This window comes from Opisthocomus hoazin, chromosome W (genome assembly GCF_030867145.1).
Source record: "Opisthocomus hoazin isolate bOpiHoa1 chromosome W, bOpiHoa1.hap1, whole genome shotgun sequence".
In the NCBI taxonomy this organism is placed as follows: domain Eukaryota; kingdom Metazoa; phylum Chordata; class Aves; order Opisthocomiformes; family Opisthocomidae; genus Opisthocomus; species Opisthocomus hoazin.
In genome coordinates, this window is record NC_134453.1 from 35,236,520 (window position 1) to 35,258,783 (window position 22,264).

General features: G+C 45.7%; 1 protein-coding gene across 1 annotated transcript in view; it reads left to right on the plus strand.

Annotated features, from left to right (window-relative positions):
* Positions 1–22,264, plus strand: part of LOC142365587 (nuclear cap-binding protein subunit 1-like) — a 45,421-nt gene that overhangs the window by 16,512 nt on the left and 6,645 nt on the right. The window contains exons 9-11 of the mRNA XM_075446492.1: positions 8,547–8,640; positions 14,711–14,814; positions 15,563–15,677. Coding sequence (XP_075302607.1) covers positions 8,547–8,640; positions 14,711–14,814; positions 15,563–15,677 — 313 coding nt within the window. The remainder of the gene's footprint in view (positions 1–8,546; positions 8,641–14,710; positions 14,815–15,562; positions 15,678–22,264) is intronic.

Here is a 22,264-nt window from a genome sequence, read left to right on the forward strand (position 1 = left end):
CTATTGCAAAGTCTTGAGAAACACCCACTGTGTAATAAAAAATATCCTGGCTAGTGTCCGGATTAGCTACTTGCAAATCTATTACATCCTCATAATGATAGTTTCTAAATCAAACAAATGAGGCACTCTGTCTATACTTTCCTTTGAAAGAGGAAAGTTATTGCTCAAGCCATGGGTTCTCTGTTTTTGGTTTTATTTGAATTACTGAACTTTATTTAGACTTATGAAGTCCACGAGACAAAGAGCTATTACCTGACTGGAAGAAAAGTTGGAGCTGAAAATGGTCACAGTGCAGTGGAGAGCTTATTGCCTGTCCTGGAGGTGCTTGCAAGTGCTTGACTGCTTTGTGATGCTAATGAATTTTATGTTTAGAAGACCCCAAAGAATAATGGGAGAGGAGTACTGCTGCAGCTGGCTTTAAAACATACTTACTATAGTTTGCCCTGCTTTTTTTCTCTCTCATCAAGCCTTACTTATTCTTCCTTAACTGTCCAACAGCACATTATGCTACTAGTATCTGAAGTGCTGGGAAGCCACCGTAGAGTGGATCAGGTGGTTTGTTTCTTTGCTGTGTGTTCTGTATTCCAGAGACTGATGCATATTTTAATGTACAAAGCCATATAGTGTATGCATGGGGGGAACCTTTCCGAAACCCCTTTGGCTGGCTCCATCTGTGAGTTCACAAGCATAATATACTTCAGAGCATCACAGAGACGGAACAACTGGTAGATCAGTTCATTTTAAAATTAGTCATTTGCTGAGCGTCCTGAGGAGCAAGTGATATTGCTTCACGTTGAGTGACTGCATACCTCCCATGAAAGTATCATATCTACTACAGTGTGTTGCAACAACCAGTATGACTCAAAATCAGTTAAGTAGGTGTTTTAAAAAAAATAAAAAAGAATTAAAAAAAAAAATCAACCCACAACTTCCTAAATACACCTAAGCAATATAAAATTAATTCTAGAATATTTTTGGAGTGCATGCTCTTAAAGACGTGCTTTAACTTCTAGAGGACTGACTGCAACTGTTTAAGCAAAATGAGATGAAAATAACTTATTTTTGACACTGCATACTTCATGCTGTTAAACTGTCTCAGTATGAAAGAGGTGGTCATGTGTCTTACTGAATTATCTTTCTATTTATACAACTTCATATACTTTACAAATGTAAAAGCTTGATTTTTGTCTGCACATGGAAGATTTATAATGACGGTTTATAACAAATGATGGTCACTAGCCTATAGTCAGTAACATAAGGAGCAGGACTCTGTGTATTCAGAGCTATAGTGGTTTCACTGCTGCATATCAACAGTGATATCCATAAGGTCAAAAAGAGCCATTTAAACTTTATAGCTACATTACATAAACTGTACTGTGAACGCTGACATAGAAGTCAACTCTACTGGAGTAGATGCTCTCAGTGCTTTCCTCGGTAGAGGGGGGATTGAATAATGGTCTATGGTTATGGAAACACCTATCAACAAAGTCCAAGGCACAAAAAGCAGCAAATTTCACTCTGCCTGCATATAGATAAGCACACCAAGCAGCAGAGTTCTCCCCTGCATTTAAAAACATGAGAACTGTAGCCTAGCTCTGAGGAGTAAGGTTGCCCCTGATGCCGTGAAAAGCCGGAATTGAAGACTCAATAGTAGGCAGACTATTAAGCAGGTATTCTTTATTGCGGCGCCGGGCACACGGGGGATCTCTCCTCCAAACGTGTGCACCGAAGAGACACAGTTACTAGGTATTTATGCTATGTTAACATACATATTAATTACATTTCCAAGAAATGTTTATCATAGTAATGGCTTTTCCAAGAATTCATTAATATATGGTAATATCCGTCGCACATGTTTGTTTGGCGTCTCTCGGCAGGGGTCTTCAGATTATCCTGCAGCCTCCTTATCTCTGTAGTTTGCATACCTGTTCTCCCAAGGCCCAGGCGCCTAAAGGGATTATTCAGGAGTCCCTTGTCTTGCAACCGTCCCAATATTCACAAAGAACCAAGACTTGTTTCTGACCACCTGAAGTGATAACATCCCCTACATGTTACATTTGTTACATTTACAGTTATCAATCCCTCCTTTTCTTTTGAGGATTTGTAGCTAGAAAGCTATGAATCCTCACTATTCTATTTTGTAGGTATTATTTTCAAATTCCTTTAGTCTTTCACGCCAAGGCTCTGGGAAAAGTATTTTCCAGTTTCTACTTGGTGCCTGATCTTGTTCCTTTTCCTGTCACTGTATGTCTCAACTGAGCCCTGACAACACCAAAGGAAACATTTGAGAGACATGCAAACAAGTATTCCCAAAACCACCAGTGTGATCATTCCCATGAATAATTGTTTCAACCACTCTAAATTGGGGAGCCAAGAGGTTAAATTTTGTTCCCCTACTTACAAGTGGGTTGTCTTCCCGTTTGGCTCGTCTCCATGATGTTCTTAATATGCCTTTAGGTATTTGGGACTGATTATATATTCGGTCCTGGCTGACTAGATGACCTATGGTACACATTCCCTTCCAACCCGCAGGGAGCTGCTTTCTGCTAATGCCATCACCACATCGCCACCAATACCCGTCAGGTATATTTACAGGGCCCATCAGTGGCTGTGAGATTAGCTCCGTAAAATGTTTCGCAGTTTACCCAGCCAATTGGTACATTCCTCAAAAAATCCCAGTTCGAGGGGCTATAGGTTTCTAATTGGGTTCTGCTACAAAAATCCATATATATCATGCCTGTCCCTTTCAAATTGCAAGTTCCTACTTCTACTGCAGTTTTGTTGATCAAATAATCATTCCACCCATCCCTGCAAGTACAATTTTTGTGTGTATGGAAGGGGGTCAGCACGAACAAGTGTTGGATCTTGCTTTCCATAGGCAGCTATTATTGCTGACCAATATCTGGGATTGTCACAATTCCAATGAGTGGATCATACCCCGTATAAAGGGAGTCTCATGTCACCTTTTGGTAAGGCAGTACAAATCCAACAATCAAATCTTGGTCCAGTTATGTAGTTCGAGTTGTCGTGATCACAGTATACTAAAAAGCCTAGGTTTAACAAAGTTACCACCGCAATCATAGTTTCAAACCGCCAGCCTTTTTGACCATCCATCCTGGTTTAGGAGCCTTCTTCACTCGGGAATAATGGATCCAGGCCGGTTGTTCTCTAATCTTGATTGCAGTGAAGGTAGTCAGCAATACCTGGTAAGGTCCATTCCACTTCTCTCTCAGTGGATCACCTGAAAAATTCTTAACATAAACCCAATCTCCAGGGCGAAATGGATGGATCGAGTGATCTAACCCTTTAGCCCTGGTACCCAAAACATTTTTACTAATCCTTTCTAATTGTTTTCCTAAGGATATAACATAATTTTGTAGATACTGATTTCCCAACTGGTTCAAATCTTCCCCCCGATGTTTAGCCTGATATGGTCTCCCATATACTATCTCAAAAGGGCTCAAATTTTCTTTGGCCCTAGGTTTTACACGTATCCGAAGTAGTGCAATAGGCAATGCTTGGTACCAATATAGATTCGCTTTTTGGCATATTTTTGCATCTTTTCTACTTGCCCACTGGCTTGTGGTCTGTAGGGCGTATGTAACTGCCAATTGATTCCTAACAGTTTGCTGACCTGTTGCACTACTTCTGCACAAAAATGCGTCCCCCTATCTGAGGAGATAATTGTCGGTACCCCAAATCGAGGTATTATTTCATTTAATAATACCTTCGTTACTTCCCTTGCTTTATTTGTTCTACAAGGGAATGCTTCTGGCCAACCTGAAAAGGTATCCGTAAGTACTAATAAGTACTTGTACCCTCCTTTTCTTGGAAGTTCAGAGAAATCAATTTGCCAATGTTGTCCTGGTATACTTCCCTTCCCAATACCTCCTAATTGTACCCGGTTACCTGTATTGGGGTTATTTTTAAACATGTTTCCCATTGTTGGGTTACTTGTCGGACTGTAGTATACAAATTTTTCCCTATTAATTTCTGATTTAAAAATTTGTACAGGGAGTCCGCTCTCCAGTGTGTCCTATTGTGTTCTTCTTTAACCACCCCCCAGATCTGTTTAGCAGGGATTATAATTCTGCCATCACTTAAGTAGGCCCACCCCTGGGATGGAACTTGGCCCCCTAATCCCTCTATTAATTCTTCATCAGCTTTAGAATACTCAACATTTTCTTGGTCACTCAGGTTTCTATTTCTATAATCTGGAATTAAGGCTAAAATCTCTTGCATTCTCTCTGCTGCCTGTTTAGCTTCAGAGTCAGCCAACCTGTTACCTCTTTCCTGGTCAGTGTTACCCTTCAGGTGTCCTCGGCAGTACATGATGGCAACTTTTGCTGGTAGTTGAACAGCTTCTAATAGTCGAAGGATTTCCTCAGCGTATTTAATCTGCTTCCCTTGCGCAGTTAGTAGTCCTCGCTCCTTCCAAATTGTCCCGTGAGTGTGGACAACTCCAAAGGCATATTTGGAATCTGTCCATATATTTATCTTTTTCCTTTTGTTAACTCCAGAGCCCTAGTTAGGGCAATAGTTTCAGCCTTTTGAGCTGATGTTCTAGCAGGTAGTGATTGAGAACAAACTACTTCGTCTGCTGTTGTCACCGCATACCTGGCCTTTCGAATACCTTGTCCGACAATGCTGCTTCCATCAGTGAACCAGGAGTCCTGTGCATCTTCCAGGGGTTCCTCTTTCAGATCTGGTCTGCTGGAGTACACAGTCTCTATGGTTTCTAAGCAATCATGTACCGATGGTTCAGAGATTGATCCGCTGAGAAAAGAAGCTGGGTTCGTAATATTAGTTACTACAATATTAATATTCTCTGATTCAATTAGAATGGAAATTGGGATGGGGAAAGCCAGTAGTTCCCTTTTTGTTGCAGTACAGCTGATATTCTGTGTGAGATCGGTACTGTGATCTTTTGGCCCAAGGTGAATTTTCGGGCTTCCTGAATACTCAAGACCACCGCCGCCACAGCTTGCAGACATCCTGGCCATCCTTTGCTTACTCCATCCAGCTGTTTAGCAAAATAGGCCACAGCTCTTTTGTAGGGTCCCAGCTGTTGAGCTAGAATCCCCAGAGCTATGCCTTGTCTCTCATGAGAAAACAGCCAAAAGGATTTGGTAACATTAGGCAGGCCCAGAGCGGGGGCCTTCATTAGATCTTGCTTAAGTGTCTGAAATGCATTTTGAGCTTCTTTGCACCAGATCAATCGGGTGGGGTTGTTTTTCAGAAGTTCACATAAGGGTCTCACTATTATTCCGTAATTATAAATCCATAACCAGCACCAACCTGTCAGTCCCAGAAAGGTCCTGAGCTCTTTTACCATCTGACGGAGGGGAGTCCTGCAGATGGCTTCATTCTGTTCTGTTCCTAGTTCTCTTTGTCCAGACAGCTCGCATCCAAGGTAGGTTACCCGTTGCCGCACCATCTGAGTTTTCTGTTGAGAGACTTGATACCCATTTAATCTCAAAAACTTTAACAAACTGATAGTCTACTGTATACAGTCAGGTTTTGTTTCAGTTGCTATTAATGTCATCTACATGCTGTAAAAGGGTTCCATCTCTGGAGGGTGCGTTCCATGCTTCAAGTTCTCGTGCTAGTTGATTTTCAAAGATCGTTGGGCTATGCTTAAAACCTTGGGGTAACACTGTCCAGGCAAGCTGGGGTTTTTTACCCGTGGTAGGATTTTCCCACTCAAATGCAAATAAATTCAGACTTTCTTTGGCTAAAGGCAGACAGAAGAATGCATCATTTAAATCCAATACCGTAAACCATACTTGCTACCACATGGTGTACGTCCCTAACAATCTTATTCACTTCTCTTAAATCCTGTACTACCCAGTAAGTTCCACCTGTTTTTGTTTTTTTTTTTACTGGTAACACAGGAGTATTGTATTCTGATTCACACTCCACTAGTAGTCCATACTGTAAAAAGTTACCTTGTTTCCCCTCTTTTTCATTTTGTTTTTCTGTTGCTTAACTTCTAAGAACTTTGCTGCTTTTTTTTTTTTTTTTTTCATTTAGAGCAGCAGCTAGCAAAGCAGCTTGTAACTTGATACCTTTCTGTTCTAATCACTTTACACAAGCCTCTGTAAAATCCAGAGGGGTTTTCCTTTGGATTTTTTTTTTTCTTTTCAATACCGCGTGAAACTTTTCATCTCCAATACTTTTTAACTGTCCACAAAACCGCATCAATTCTAACAACATATCATAATTCAATTAATTGTTTGTGAGGGCATCACCTCCCTCCGAAGCTCATGTTACAATAAAATAACTTCTCAACTTCTCCACCAATCGGTTAACACAACACACACACACACACACAACCTAGAAGCGATCTTTTAAAATGCTTCTGTTTACAAACTGTATCACCTAAGTACAACAATATATACAGGCAAACCACTTCAGTTAACATGTTTATATACATAGAGCTCTTTCAAAACAATATATACAGTATATTGAATACATACCCCAAAACTAGAGTCCCTAAATGATCGATCAATGCCAAATAACTAGAGAACTTGTAACCCCACAATATGTACCAACTTCTAAGTATTTTAAAACCTATCCCCAAATTCCCAATTCAATTCCTAAATCATGCCTATTTTCTTTAAGCAAACCAAACCCCATACATTATTAAGATGTTGTCAAGTGAGGGGTCTCCCCCTACTTTTCCCAATGTTGCCATCTAGATCCTGGGAGAGACTCTCAAAATCCCCCCCACGGGAAGAACCTGCACTGATACTTAAGAAATCAGAAACCACGGCCCCGATGAATCAGAGTTCAAATACAACAGTCCCAAGTCAAAAACCGGAAATCAGCAGAACGGACCAAACGTTTTTTTCCTATTTTTTTCCTCTTTTTTTTTTCCTCTTTTTTTTTTCTTTCTTTCTTTTTTTTTTTTTTTTTTTTGACTTATTTGTCTTTCACACAGAGGCTTCATACACAGTCACACAAGCTTTCCAATGTGTTAGAGTACATCCTAAGGGGCTTTTCTTTAAAATACCACTGCTTTGCTGTCCCCCATTTTACTTTGTTGATTCTGTACCTCTGTTAGTCTTTATCTTAACAATTTTAATCTGTCGTCCCCTTCTGTCCCGCTCTGACCACGTTCCAAAAATGTCACAATTAATATTCTGGTCACAAGAAAAGAGGTTCACCGTGCAAGGTGGGTTTTTTTTGGTGGTGTTTTTTTTTGGTTTTTTTTTTGGTTTTACGATGCCTGATGGGTATGTTAACAAGCCAGTATCCGAGATATCCGATATCCGAGTTCAATACCAACAAATCCGTATCGCCAGAAGTACAACTTAAGCAGGTTTCCTAAGCGTACCATACCGAATGTACATTATTACAGAAGTACAAAGCTTAACCTGTGCCTGTACCAACGCACAACTACCAAAAGCACGTTATTACAGAAGTGCAGAGCACAACCCGTGCCTGCACCAACGCACCAATACCCAAAAGTACGTTATTACAGAAGTACAAAGCTTAACCCATGCTTGTACCAACGCACAATTACCAAAAGCACGTTATTACAGAAGTGCAAAGCTTAACCCGTGCCTGCACCAACGTACCAAGACGTACACCCTCAGGCACTAGTAGCCTGGTGTACAGCGCTCAGCGTAGGACGTCTCCTACGACTTACGAGAACTCTCCAAATGACCGGTCTCACATACCAAAACAGAGAAAGAAAGTAAAAAAAAGAATACCTTTACTCGTTTAGATGGTCCTTGTCTGCTCCCGCAGTGATCCGAGTGAGGCGAGGAGTCCCTCCGGGAAATCCCGGGGGTACCCTAGGGAGTCCTGTTCTCAGCGGGTCCTGCAGCCCAGCAGAGCGGGTCCCATCTGGGGTGCCAGAAATGATGCCGTGAAAAGCCAGAATTGAAGACTCAATAGTCGGCAGACTATTAAGCAGGTATTCTTTATTGCGGCGCCGGGCACACGGGGGATCTCTCCTCCAAACGTGTGCACCGAAGAGACACAGTTACTAGGTATTTATGCTATGTTAACATACATATTCATTACATTTCCAAGAAATGTTTATCATAGTAATGGCTTTTCCAAGAATTCATTAATATATGGTAATGTCTGTCGCACATGTTTGTTTGGCGTCTCTCGGCAGGGGTCTTCAGATTATCCTGCAGCCTCCTTATCTCTGTAGTTTGCATACCTGTTCTCCCAAGGCCCAGGCGCCTAAAGGGATTATTCAGGAGTCCCTTGTCTTGCAACCGTCCCAATATTCACAAAGAACCAAGACTTGTTTCTGACAACCTGAAGTGATAACATCCCCTACATGTTACATTTGTTACATTTACAGTTATCACCCCTGAGGCAGGGTTACATTGCTTTTAGGAGTTGTCTTGTCTCTGCAACCTTTTAAACTCAGGACAGCTCTATTTGTGAGAGGGTAGCCTTTCCAGAATTGTTGCAGATTGGCCAAAAGAAAATGTTGGGACCATCTAAACCACTTGCTATGTGTCTTTTGCTTCATTGCCCTGGTCCTAACCCCTCCATTGACAACTTATATTTCTTTAAAGGTTTCATGAAGTCTTCAAAGTACTTGCTGAAAGTGATGAGGGTAAACTCCATGTCCTGAGAGTTGTATACGAGGGTTGGAAGAATCATCCACAGGTAAGAGCATCAATGGGAGATATTTGTTGAAGTTTCAACAGAAAGTCGTGTTAAAATATAAAGCATTACAATTTCCTTTACTTAAAAATGCATTCTGTTGTCTATTTGTATTTAAAAGAATCGAAGTTGTTTTTACTACTGTTAAGTGCCTTAAACTGGACATCAAATTTATTCTCTATCAATGAGGCTTTCACCTTAAAAGTTCAGTGTAGAAGATTTGCAGCTTTGTGCCATACTCTGGTTTACAAGAGAATAACTTAAAAACCAAACGAAACCCAACCCAATCTTGTTTTTCTTCAAAATTTCAGTACTAGAACAGTGTTCTCATGCTTTGTGCTTTTTAAGATGTAGATCTTGTAACACAGAAGTAGGCTGAAGAGAGAACCTGGTTAGAAGGTTAGAAGGCAAAAAGAGAGAACCTGATTATTTAGCACTTCTGTGGTTTTTCACTAGCAATCACAATGACCCACAAAGACCAGATTGGAATCAGTGTTATGCACAGACAGAGCAAGTAAATCTGCTCTCAACCAACGTTCAGAACAAGAAGAATTTGTCTGTGACACTACCATGGTTAAAGTTCATACCGGAGTCTGATGAAATAATGTGCTGAAAGAACTATGAAAAATACCTCAGTTGTTTAAAACGTGCAATTTCTTCACAGCGGTTGTTGTTTCCCCATGTTGTCATCATTTAATAAATGAAGCTCAGTAAGAAACTTGTGTTCAGTTTTTCTGCATTGGTTATTTGGATATTTCTCGCTGGTCTGTTTGTAATATATGGTATTATATATGTATATATATGTGTGTATACATAGAATCATAGAATCATAGAAAGTTTTGGGTTGGAAGGGACCCCTAGAGGTCATCTAGTCCAACCCCCCCGCAGCGAGCAGGGACACCACTAACTAGACCAGGTTGCTCAGAGCCCTGTCCAACCTGGTCTTGAATGTTTCCAGTGATGGGGCCTCCACTACCTCTCTGGGCAACCCGTTCCAGTGTTTCACCACCCTCATTGTAAAGAATTTCTTCCTTATATCTAGCCTAAATCTACCCTGTTTTAGTTTAAAACCATTACCCCTCGTCCTATCACTGTTGTCTCTACTAAACAGATTGTCCCCATCTTTCCTATAGGCTCCCTTTAAGTACTGAAATGCTGCAATCAGGTCTCCCCACAGCCTTCTCTTCTCCAGGCTGAACAAGCCCAACTCTCTCAGCCTGTCCTCACAGGAGAGGTGCTCCAGCCCTCGGATCATTTTTGTAGCCCTCCTTTGGACCTGCTCCAACAGTTCCATGTCCTTCTTGTGCTGAGGGCTCCAGAGCTGAACGCAGGTCTCACCAGAGCAGAGTAGAGGGGCAGAATCACCTCTCTCGACCTGCTGGCCACGCTTCTCTTGATGCAGCCCAGGACACGGTTGGCCCTCTGGGCTGCCAGCGCACGTTGCCGGCTCATGTCCAGCCTTTCGTCTATCAGTACCCCCAAGTCCCTCTCAGCAGGGCTGCTCTCGATCCTTTCATCCCCCAGCCTGTATTGGTACCGGGGATTACCCCGACCCAGGTGTAGGACCTTGCACTTGGCCTTGTTGAACCTCATGAGGTTCACACAGGCCCACCTCTCCAGCTTGTCCAGGTCCCTCTGGATGGCATCCCGTCCTTCTGGTGTCTCAACCGTACCACTCAGCTTGGTGTCATCTGCAAACTTGCTGAGGGTACACTCGATGTTGCTGTCCATGTCATTGATAAATATATTGAACAGCACCGGTCCCAGTACGGACCCCTGAGGGACTCCACTCGTCACTGGTCTCCATCTGGACATTGAGCCGTTGACCACTACCCTTTGGCTGCGACCATCCAACCAATTCCTTATCCACCGAACGGTCCACCCATCAAATCCATGGCTCTCCAATTTAGAGAGAAGGATGTTGTGGGGGACCGTGTCAAAGGCTTTACAAAAATCCAGATAGATGACATCCATAGGTTTTCCCTTGTCCACCCTTGTTGTTACACCATCATAGAAAGCCACTAGGTTGGTCAGGCAGGACTTGTCCTTGGTGAAGCCATGCTGGCTGTCTCGAATCACCTCCCTGGCCTCCATGTGCCTTAGCATATCTTCTAGGAGGATCTGTTCCATGATCTTCCCAGGCACAGAGGTGAGGCTGACAGGTCGGTAGTTCCCAGGGTCCTCCTTCCTACCCTTTTTAAAAAGGGGCACAATGTTTCCCTTTTTCCAGTCACCAGGGACTTCCCCTGACTGCCATGACTTTTCAAATATGATGGAGAGTGGCTTGGCAACTACATCAGCCAGTTCCCTCAGGACTCTGGGATGCATCTCATCAGGTCCCATGGACTTCTGTATGTTTAGGTTCTTCAGGAGGTCCCGAACCTGGTCTTCACTTACAGCTGGAGGGATTTTACCCTCCTGGTCTCCTTTATGCCATCCATCGACTCGGGAGGGGTGAGGAGAGAGGTTGCCAGTGAAGACTGAGGAAAAAAAGTTGTTGAGTACCTCAGCTTTCTCCTCATCTGCTGTTGCCAGTTTGCCGGTCTCGCTCATGAGCGGGGGTACGCTTTCTTTGACCATCTTTTTCCGGCTGACATACCTGTAGAAGCCCTTCTTGTTATTTTTCGCATCCCTTGCCAAGTTCAGCTCCAGCTGTGCCTTGGCCTTCCTGACCCCATCCCTACACAACCGGGCAGCTTCCTTATACTCTTCCCAGGAAGCCAGTCCCTGCTTCCACTGCCTGTGCAGTTCCCTCTTCTTCCTTAGTTTGACCAGCATCTCTTGTCTCAGCCATGCCGGTCTCTTCCCTTCTCTGCCCGACTTCTTACACTTGGGGATCGAGAGCTCTTGCGCTCTCTGGAATACATCCTTAAAGACCTGCCAGCTCTGTTCTGTTCCCCTGTCCCTGAGGACCGTTCCCCAGGGAGTCCTTCTGACTGTCTCCTTGAAGAGCTGGAAATTTGCCCTCCTAAAATTTAGGGTCCTGACTATGCTCTTCGTTATTCCCATTTCCCTCAGTAGCGTTAGTTCCACCAGCATGTGGTCACTGCAGCCCGGGCTACCTCCGATCTTGACATCCCCAACGAGCTCACTCGCATTGGTGACCACCGGGTCTAGTATTGCATCCCCTCGGGTAGGAGTGCTTATTACCTGGCTTAAGAAGTTGTCTTCAATGCATTCTAGGAACCTGCTGGATTGCCTACAGCTTGCCGTGTTGCTTTTCCAGCAGATGTCGGGGTGGTTGAAGTCCCCCAGTAGGATGAGAGCCTGCGAGCGCGAAGCCTCCTGGAGTTGGAGGAAGAACGCTTCGTCTATCAGCTCCTCTTGATCTGGCGGCCTGTAGTAGACACCAACCACTAGGTTCCCTTTGTTGCCTCTCTCTCTGATTCTTACCCATAAGCTTTCGACCTGGTCGTGGTTATTCTTCAGGGACAGCTCTTCACTCTGTAGTGTTTTCTTGATGTAAAGGGCAACGCCCCCGACCCTCCTTCCTCACCTGTCCCTTCTGAACAGCCTGTAGCCATCAAGAGCTACATTCCAGTCGTGGGATTCATCTCACCAAGTTTCCGTGATGGCAATCAGGTCGTAGCTTTCCAGCAGCACGATTGCGTCCAACTCCTCCTGTTTGTTTCCCATGCTGCGTGCGTTTGTATAGAGGCATTTCATCTGAGCTGTCGGCCTCGTTACCTTCATAGCAGAGCACCCCTTTTTTCCCTTGAGATGTTTCATGGGTATTTTCTTGTTGGCACCTGATACCTCAGGCGCCTCCAGCTCCCTTCCGCAAGACTTCCACATTGCTGCAGTGTCCCTCGCATGCTGCTGGGCAACGGGTTGAGGGCTCCTACTAGCCCCCCGTCCCTCTAACCATTGTGTATCCTCCCCTAGCCTGTCGCTGGCAAGCCTCATAGGTTCCCCTTCCCCCTTCACCTCTAGTTTAAAGCCCTATGTGCATATATATTTTATATATTGCATTTATATTATATTATATATATATATCAGACATCACCAAGCTGAGTGGTGCAGTTGACACACCAGAAGGATGGGATGCCATCCAGGGGGACCTGGACAAGCTCATAAAGTCACCAATGTGCGCTCGCAGCCCGGAAGGCCAACTGTTTCCTGGGCTGCATCAAGAGAATTATGGCCAGCAGGTTGAGGGAGGTCATTCTGCCCCTCTGCTCTGCTCTGGTGAGACCCCACCTGGAGTCCTGCGTCCAGCTCTGGAGGCACCAGCACAAGAAGGACATGGAGCTGTTGGAGTGGGTCCAGAGGAGGGCCACAAAGATGATCGGAGGGCTGGAGCACCTCTCCTATGAGGAAAGGCTGAGAGAGTTGGGCTTGTTCAGCCTGGAGAAGTGAGGGCTGCGGGGAGACCTTATAGCGGGCTTTCAGTACCTGAAGGGGGCCTATAGGAAAGAGGGGGAAAATATTTTCAGCCGGGCTTGTTGTGACAGGACAAGGACTAACGGTTTTAAATTAAGGGAGGGTAGATTTAGACTGGATATAAGGAAGAAATTTTTTACAGTGAGGGTGGTGAAACACTGGAACAGATTGCCCAGAGAGGCAGTGGAGGCCCCATCCCTGGAAACATTCAAGGCCAGGTTGGATGGGGCTGTAAGCAACGCGGTCTAGTTGAAGATATCCCTGCTCACTGCAGGGGGGCTGAGCTAGATGACCTCTAAATGTCTCTTCCAACCCAAAGCATTCTATGATTCTATGATTCTATGATATTATGTCTGGAAGTGATTGGTGCCTCAGTTGCATGAGCCAGACTTCCAAAAGTAATCTCATTGAGTGCTGGAGAATCCTTGCATCTTCTACTGGGCCTAAGGCCCATTTTCTAGCGTTACTAAAAGATTACTTTTAATATTCTTAAAAGTCATGTCCTGAAAGAGAGGCAACATATTGTAAAATAGCTTCTTAAATAAAAGGAACAAAAAAAGCATAGATTAAATATATATATAAAATCCTACCTGAAATATCAGCCTTTAAATTCTGGATGGTCACAGCCTCAACTGTTTTCTGGGGCCACAAAGGCTTTAATGTCCTAAAGGGAAACTTTAGCATCAGGATTGAATACGTTCACAAATTCCTATGTCTGTGTTACATGAAGGCTCAAACGACGTAATCTGGATAATGCCAGGAAGAATTTCTTAAGACAAATGCATATAGGAAGCAATCTTCGAAATTGAGAAATGAGTCATGCATTCTCTGATTCGTTCCGTTAATTTAGTTTTCTACCTGAAACTGAGCTTTGTTACATTTCCCTATTCTATTTGAGAATGGATGATTATGAGAATAAATATGTTGCAGGTTGAGTTTCTTGGGTATTTCGGTATGGAGTACACGAATAATTAAGATGGGCCCTTTCTTCTGAATGGCACAAAGCTGTTCTAATCACAGGATAGTTTTTGTAGCTGCCTGCTTGATTTTCCCACAAGCCTCATCGAGATAGGGTCCTGTAGTAAACACTTGTATACAGTGCTGGTTTCATTCTAAAATGAAGAGGTACTGAAGGAAAGAGCAGATGGTTGTGGTTGGGGACTGTTGCAGTCCAAGGAGAGTAGGCTAGCAGTTGCTGCTACCTTATAGTTATGTAACAGGAACGTGTCTTCTGATTGGCTACTCCAATGTTGACTATTGGGACTTGCTTCTCTGATACCTTGCCTCAAAATTCAGTTCTTGTATTTTTGCTCTTGGGAATAGCAGAAGTACTCACTTGAATGAAAAGTGAAGTCATCACTCTCATGAGGAGTAAAGACAGTTTGTTAAAATGTGAATGCATACTTGGCGTGATTGATACAGCTCCCCTAGTCTGAGCATTTTTAGGTTCAGCAAATGAGATGTCTGCTTTAAGCAGTACTAGCTTCCTAAAGTGTTTGAAATCACTCATTAGTTTGACTAATGTATTTGCAAAGCTGCGTAAAACCAAACTTGACTCTAATACCTTTTCATACAACCCAGCACTGGTTGTACCTTAGCCTACAATAATTTCACAGACTCCATGTTGCAGCAGGTAAACTTGACCATTTCTTGTGGTAGGAATGACCATCTTGTCTTTCTCAAAATGTAGATGATTGCTGTTCTTGTGGATAAGATGATTCGAACACAGATTGTTGATTGCGCTGCAGTAGCAAACTGGATCTTCTCTTCAGAACTTGCACATGATTTTACTAGGTAACAAGTGTGGAATTTCTGTCTTCAGTTGCTTTTTATCTGATCTTTTATTTTAAACAGAATCCATTTTTTTTCACTTAAAATAATTGTAGTTTTTACTTTCATTATTTTGCTTTAAACTCTACATAAAATTCTGTTGCTTCCCTAAAACGCATGCTTTAGTATTTTCTGTTGAGCCACAGCGTGCATTTCTATGTCCTGCAAAAGCTATGCTAGGAAGATTCGTGCAAGTAGCCTGTAAGTTTGCCAAAGTGGAAGGAGAAGCTCTAGGACCATTTCTGTACAAGAACTGTTAACCCTGTTGTATAGCTGCTAGCCATGGTGGAGTCTTGGCTTGCACCTAGGACATGTATCCTGCATCACCCTCAGATATATTGTTTATTGAGAGCGGGGAAAATGCTCAGGCCTGGCAGTTTGATGCTAGTAGTGTTGCAGAATGATTCTGAAATAAAGTGCTGGTTTGGTAATTCATTGCAAAGTACAGGTAAGAAGTGAGTGATATGCTTTCTTAATATTGAATGTTTGCTCACTGCAGTAGATGTCCTAGGTAATAATGACGAAATGTTATAAATTTCCCCCAGATCAGTGTCGTGCACTTCTCTATTTGTTTATTAATTTGCTCTGTAGCAATAGAAAGTTGCCCTGTTTCTGGTGGTTTGAATAAGAGTTGAGAGTTATAGCAGACCTGTGCATTTTCTGTCTTGGAACAGTGTGCAATTTACTGTTTTGGGGTCTGCATCTTTCCTAGGTTCTATGTCTGGGAAATCTTACATTCCACAATTCGTAAAATGAACAAGCATGTACTGAAGATTCACAAAGAACTGGAGGAGACTAAGGCAAGATTGGCAAGACAGCACAAAAGAGTAATTTGTTTATTTTCTTTTATACATATATTTGACACTAAGTAACCTGCAGGCTGTCACGTTTCAGACTGACATGAAATTGGTTCTTGGAGAGGCTGAATAAAAACACTGTCAGGAGGCATATCTACGCGTGTTGCCATCTCTGTTACCAGGACACTAAAGCGGACACATTTTTCATATGTTTTTCTAAAGGCTGTTGGAGCCTGAGGATTCAATGAAGTCTTTAAAGAAGTTCACGTGCATTTGTACCATTCAAGGTTATTCTTGTAAGTTTTTGTTCCAACGTGAGCTTCTTTCACTCTGTTTTTTTGAGTCTTGGTTCCTGTTACATTATTGGGTAGCAAAAGGAACAGTCAAAATTCATACGCAAGTTCATAGAATGAATCATAGAAGAATAGAATTCTTTGAGTTGGAAGGGACCTTTAGAGGTCATCTAGCTCAACCTCCCTGCAGTTGGCAGGGACATCTTCAACTAGACCAGGTTGCTTACAGCCCCGTCCAACCTGGCCTTGAATGTTTCCAGGGATGGGGCCTCCACTACTTCTCTGGGCAACCCGTTCCAGTGTTTCACCACCCTCACTGTAAAAAATTTCTTCCTTATACCCAGTCTAAATCTACCCTCCCTTAATTTAAAACCATTACTCCTTGTCCTATCACAACGGGCCTTGCTAAAAAGATTGTCCCCATCTTTCCTATGGGCCCCCTTCAGGTACTGAAAGGCTGCTATAAGGTCTCCCCGCAGCTTTCTCTTCTCCAGGCTGAACAGTCCCAACTCTCTCAGCCTTTCCTCACAGGAGAGGTGCTCCAGCCCTCCGATCATCTTTGTGATCCTCCTCCGGACCCACTCCAACAGCTCCATGTCCTTCTTGTGCTGGGGGCTCCAGAGCTGGACGCAGGACTCCAGGTGGGGTCTCACCAGAGCAGAGCAGAGGGGCAGAATGACCTCCCTCAACCTGCTGGCCATGATTCTCTTGATGCAGTCCAGGAAACAGTTGGCCTTCCGGGCTGCGAGCGCACATTGGTGGCTCACGTCCAGCTTTTCATCCACCAGTACCCCCAAGTCCTTCTCAGCAGGGCTGCTCTCAATCCCTTCTCCACCCAGCCTGTATTGATAGCAGGGGGTTGCCCCGACCCAGGTGCAGGACCTTGCACTTGGCCTTGTTGAACCTCATGAGGTTCACACAGGCCCACTTTATGAGCTTGTCCAGGTCCCTCTGGATGGCATCCCAGCCTTCTGGTGTGTCATCTGCACCACTCAGCTTGGTGCCATCTGTAAACTTTCTGAGGGTGCACTCGATCTTGCTATGTCATTGATGAAAATGTTAAACAGCACCGGTCCCAGTACGGACCCCTAAGGGACACCACTCCTCACCGGCGTCCATTTCGACATGGAACCGTTGACCACTAGCCTCTGGCTGCAACCTTCTAAACAATTCCTTAGCCACCAAACAGTCCACCCATCAAATCCATGGCTCTCCAATTTAGAGAGAAGGATGTTGTGAGGGACTGTGTCGAAGGCTTTACAGAAGTCCAGATAGATCAAATCCATAGTTCTTCCCTTGTCCACTGATCTAGTCACGCCATCATAGAAAGCCACTAGGTTGGTCAGGCAGGACTTGTCCTTGGTGAAGCCATGCTGGCTGTCTCGATTCACCTCCCTGTCGTCAATGTGCCTTAGCAGAGCTTCTAGGAGGATCTGTTCCATGATCTTCCCAGGCACAGAGGTGAGGCTGACAGGTCGGTAGTTCCCAGGGTCCTCCTTCCTACCCTTTTTAAAAATGGGCCCAATGTTTCCCTTCTTCCAGTCACCAGGGACTTCACCTGACTGCCATGACCTTTCAAATATCATAGAGAGTGGCTTGGCAACTCCATCAGCTAATTCCCTCAGGACTCTGGGATGCATCTTGTCAGGTCCCATACACTTATGTGTGTTCAGGTTCCTCAGGTGGTCCCGAACCTGGTCTTCACTTACAGCTGGAGGGATTTTACCCCCCTGGTCCCCATCTTGTGGTCCATCAATTGGGGAGGGGCAAGGAGAGAGGTTGCCAGTGAAGACTGAGGAAAAAAAGTTGTTGAGTACCTCAGCTTTCTCCTCATCTGTTGGTACGAGGTCGCCATTCTTGTTCATTGGGAGGGTACGCTTTCTTTGACTTTCTTTTTGTGGTTGACATACCTGTAGAAGCCCTTCTTGTTATTCTTAGCATCCCTTGCGAAGTTCAGCTCCAGCTGTGCCTTGGCCCTCCTGACCCCCTCCCTACACAACTGGGCAGCATCCCTATACTCTTCCCAGGATACCTGTCCCTGCTTCCACTGCCTGTGCAGTTCCCTCTTGCCCTTTAGTTTGACCAGCAGGTCTTGACTCAGCCATGCTGGTCTCTTCCATTCCTTGCCTGATTTCTTACACCTGGGGACTGAGAGCTCCTGCACTCAATGGAAAGCATCCTTAAAGATCTGCCAGCTCTGATCTGCTCCCCTGTCCCTGAGGACCATTTCCCAGGGGGTCCTACTGACTAACTCCTTGAAGAGCTGGAAGTTGGCTTTCCTACAGTTTAGGGTCCTGACTATACTCCTCACCCTTCCCATATCCCTCAGGACTGTGAACTCCACCAATGCATGATCACTGCAGCCCAGGCTGCCTCCAGTCTTGATTTCACTGATGAGCTCACTTGCATTGGTGAGCATCAGGTCCAGTATTGCATCCCCTCGGGTAGGGCTGTCTATTACCTGGCTGAAGAAGTTGTCATTGCATTCTAGGAGTCTCCTGGATTGACTACAGCTCACAGTGCTACTTTTCCAGCAGATGCCGAAGTGGTTCAAGTCCCCCAGTAGGATGAGAGACTGTTTCTGTGGGATCAATGACTCGACCAATATGATCCATAACAGTCAACTTTATTAGCAGAGAATCTGGATTATATAGACAGCACTCGGTTATGATTGGTCACTATGCATAAAACATCTATCAAAAAAACACCCGGGTTACATAAGCAGTACTCAACTATGATTGGTCATTATTCATAGAATGCCTGTTTACCCGCAGCCGGCCTGAGAAATGTCTGTTTTCCCGCAGCCTGCCTGAGAATGGCCTTGAGGCCTGTGCTGCTGGAAGCCTGTGCTGCTACAAACCGATCAAGTCCATAACAGAGTGTCTGGGTTGCTCACAATATGTCCCTGTTCTTCCAGAAATCCCACAAGAGACTGCGAGCACGAAGCCTCCTGGAGCTGGAGGAAGAAGGCTTTGTCAGTAGGCTCCCCTTGATCAGGTGGCCTGTAGTAGACACCCACAACAAGGTTCCCTTTGTTGCCTCTGTCTCTGATTCTTACCCATAGGCTTTCGATCTGCTCGTGGCTATTCTTCAGGGACAGCTCTTCAGATTGTATTGATTTCTTGATGTAGAGGGCAACGCCTCCACCCCTCTTTCCCTGCCTGTCGCCATCGACAGCCACATTCCAATCATGGGGGTCATCCCACCAAGTTTCAGTAACGGCAATCAGGTCATAGCTTTCTAGCTGCACGGTAGCTTCCAGCTCTTCCTGTTTGTTTCTCATGCTGTGTGCGTTTGTGTAGAAGCACTTCATCTGGGCTTCAAGACCCGCCTGGACAAGGTCCTCTGCGGCCTGCTGTAGGTGACCCTGCTTCGGCGGGAGGGTTGGACTAGATGACCTACAGAGGTCCCTTCCAACCTCTACCATTCTGTGATTCTGTGGCTGTTGGCCGTGTCACCTTCGTAGAGGAACACCCCTTGTTTCCCTTGGGGTGTTTCACAGATGCTTCCTTGTTGGCTCCTACTACCTCAGGAGCTCCCAGCTCATCTCGGCAAAACTTGGACTGTGCTGCAGTGTCCCCAGCACACCTCTGGGCAACAGGCTGAGGGCCCGTACTATCACCCTGTCCCTCCAACCATTGTGTATCACCCCATAGTTTGTCACCGGCAAGCCTGATATGTTCCCCCTCCCCCTTCACACCTAGTTTAAAGCCCTGCCAATGAGCCCCGCAAGCTCCTGAGCAAAGACCCTCTTTCCCCTTTGAGAAAGGTGAGTCCCATCTGACGCCAGGAAGCCTGGTGCCGTGTAGGCCATCCTATTGTCAAAAAAGCCAAAGTTGTGTCAGTGACACCAGCCATGGAGTCATGTATTAATAGATTGGGTCTACCTGTTCCTTCCAACGTCACTGCCCACAACTGGAGGGAGGGAGGAAAAAATGACCTGTGCCCCAGATTCCCTCAGTAGCCGCCCCAAGACCCTGAAGTCTCTTTGGATCACCCTTTGGCTACATACTGCAACTTCATCCCCACCCACGTGGAAGAGCAGTAACGGGTAGTAGTCTGAGGGCTGCACTAGGCTCGGTAGTTTCCTAGTGATATCTGTCACCTGGGCTCCTGGGAGGCAGCAGACTTCCCTATGAGGAGGGTCTGCCCAGCATATTGGACCCTCTGTTCCCCTCAGAAGGGAGTCTCCTACAACTATGACCCGTGGATGTGGTAGTAATACAGGGGGTGGGTCTTTCTGTTCTCTGCAACTCCTCTGGTGCAGATGGATCGACACTCGCATCATCCACTGACTGGTCTTCCACAGCTAGAGCCTCATACCTATTGTGCAGAGGCACCTGGGGAGGCCTGGTGGGCAAGGAGAGGGTTTGCTTGCTGCCCGATTGCAGACTTGTTTCCACTTGCCGCTTCCCTTTAAGTCCCTGCCTACATCCTGGTGGGGGGAGGATACTGGATCCCTTTGACCATGGGCTTTTTCTGGTGGCTGTCCCTGTTCAGGTTTCAGGGAGGTGAGAGCATGGCTCCACCAGTCTCTCTCTCGCTCAGACTCCCTGATGCTCCTCTACTTCGTCTCTTAGCTCTGCCACCAGGCCAAGTAGATAGTCCAGCTGATCACACCTTACACAGCTGTTCTCGCCACTGCCATCCATTTCCAGTGCAAGCTGGTGGCACTCCCTGAAGCCGGAGACCTGGACTGCTGTGTCTTCCTGAGAGCTCAGTCTGGGTTGATACCACCTTTCTGGCAAGGGCAGAGGACACAGTCTTCCGCCGGGTGTACACCATGGCTAGGCTCCTGTCCTGGGTTTTGCCAGGACAGGGTTAATTTTCACCAGAAGCCAGGGGACACAGCCAGGCGGGCTGACCCAAACTGGCCAAACAGAACAGGGTATTCAATACCATGTGCCGTCATGCTGGGTTCTGGCTGGAGGGAAGCTGGGTGGCGGGAAGGCAGTTGCTTGCCACCAAGAACAAGGAGGGGACCTAAGACAGAGGGGAATGGAAACAGGTCCCTGTTCAGGGCAGCAGGTGAATCCCCTCCCAGCCTTCCTCATCTCCCCAGTTGCCCTTAAGCAACAGATATGGGGCTCTGGAATGTGAGGGCCTGGCAAATGAGGATGTGGGTGAAGGTCCATCCAGGGGGTTGCCTAGGACAAGTTGGTCAGCCCCATGTATTGTGACTGCCTTGGCTAAGAAAAAAAGGAGGGCAATTGTCATAGGTGATTCCCTTCTGAGGGGAACAGAGGGCCCGATATGCCGACCGGACCCATCCCACAGGGAAGTCTGCTGCCTCCCTGGGGCCCGGGTTAGGGATGTTGCTAGGAAACTCCCCGGTCTGGTGCAGCCCTCTGATTATTACCCGCTCTTGGTAATGCTGGTTGGCGGGGACGGGATCGCAGAGAGAAGTCCCAAGGCCATCAAAAGGGACTTCAGGCGACTCAAGAGGAGTACAGGGGTCTCGTTGGCTGGCCACTGTTGTAAGGGACAACAAAAAATGTTTTTACAAATACATCAACAACAAAAAGAGGGCCAAGGAGAGTCTCCATCCCTTATTGGATGCGAGGGGGAATATTGCCAACAAGGATGAGGAAAAGGCTGAAGTACTTAATGCCTTCTTTGCCTCAGTCTTTAATAGTCAGACTAGTTATTCCCAGGGTAGTCAGCCCCCAGTGCTGGAAGATAGGGTAGCAGTGCGGAACAAACCTCACATAATCCAGGAGGAAGCAGTTAACGACCTGCTAGGCCACCTGGACACTTACAAGTCTATGGGGCTGCATGGGATCCACCCAAGAGTGCTGAGGGAGCTGGCGGAGGAGCTGGCCAAGCCACTCTCCATCATCTATCAGCAGTCCTGCCTAACAGGGGACGTCCAAGAGGACTGGAGGATTGCCCATCTACAAGAAGGGCCGGAAGGAGGATCCAGGGAACTACAGGCCTGTTAGCCTCACCTCGGTGCCGGGGAAGATTATGGGGGGGTTCATCCTGAGTGCACTCACCAGGCATGTGAAGGACAGCCAGGGGATCAGGCCCAGCCAGCATGGGTTCATGAAAGGCAGGTCCTGCTTGACCAACCTAATCTCTTTCTATGACCAGGTGACCCATTTAGTGGACAAAGGAAAGGCTGTGGATGTCATCCACCTGGACTTTAGTAAGGCCTTTGACACTGTTCCCCACAGTATCCTCCTGGAGAAACTGGTTACCCATGGTTTGGATGGGTGTACTCTTTGCTGGGTAAAGAACTGGCTGAATGGCCGAGCGCAGAGAGCTGTGGTGAATGGAGTTAAATCCAGCTGACAGACAGTCACAAGTGGTGTTCCCCAGGGC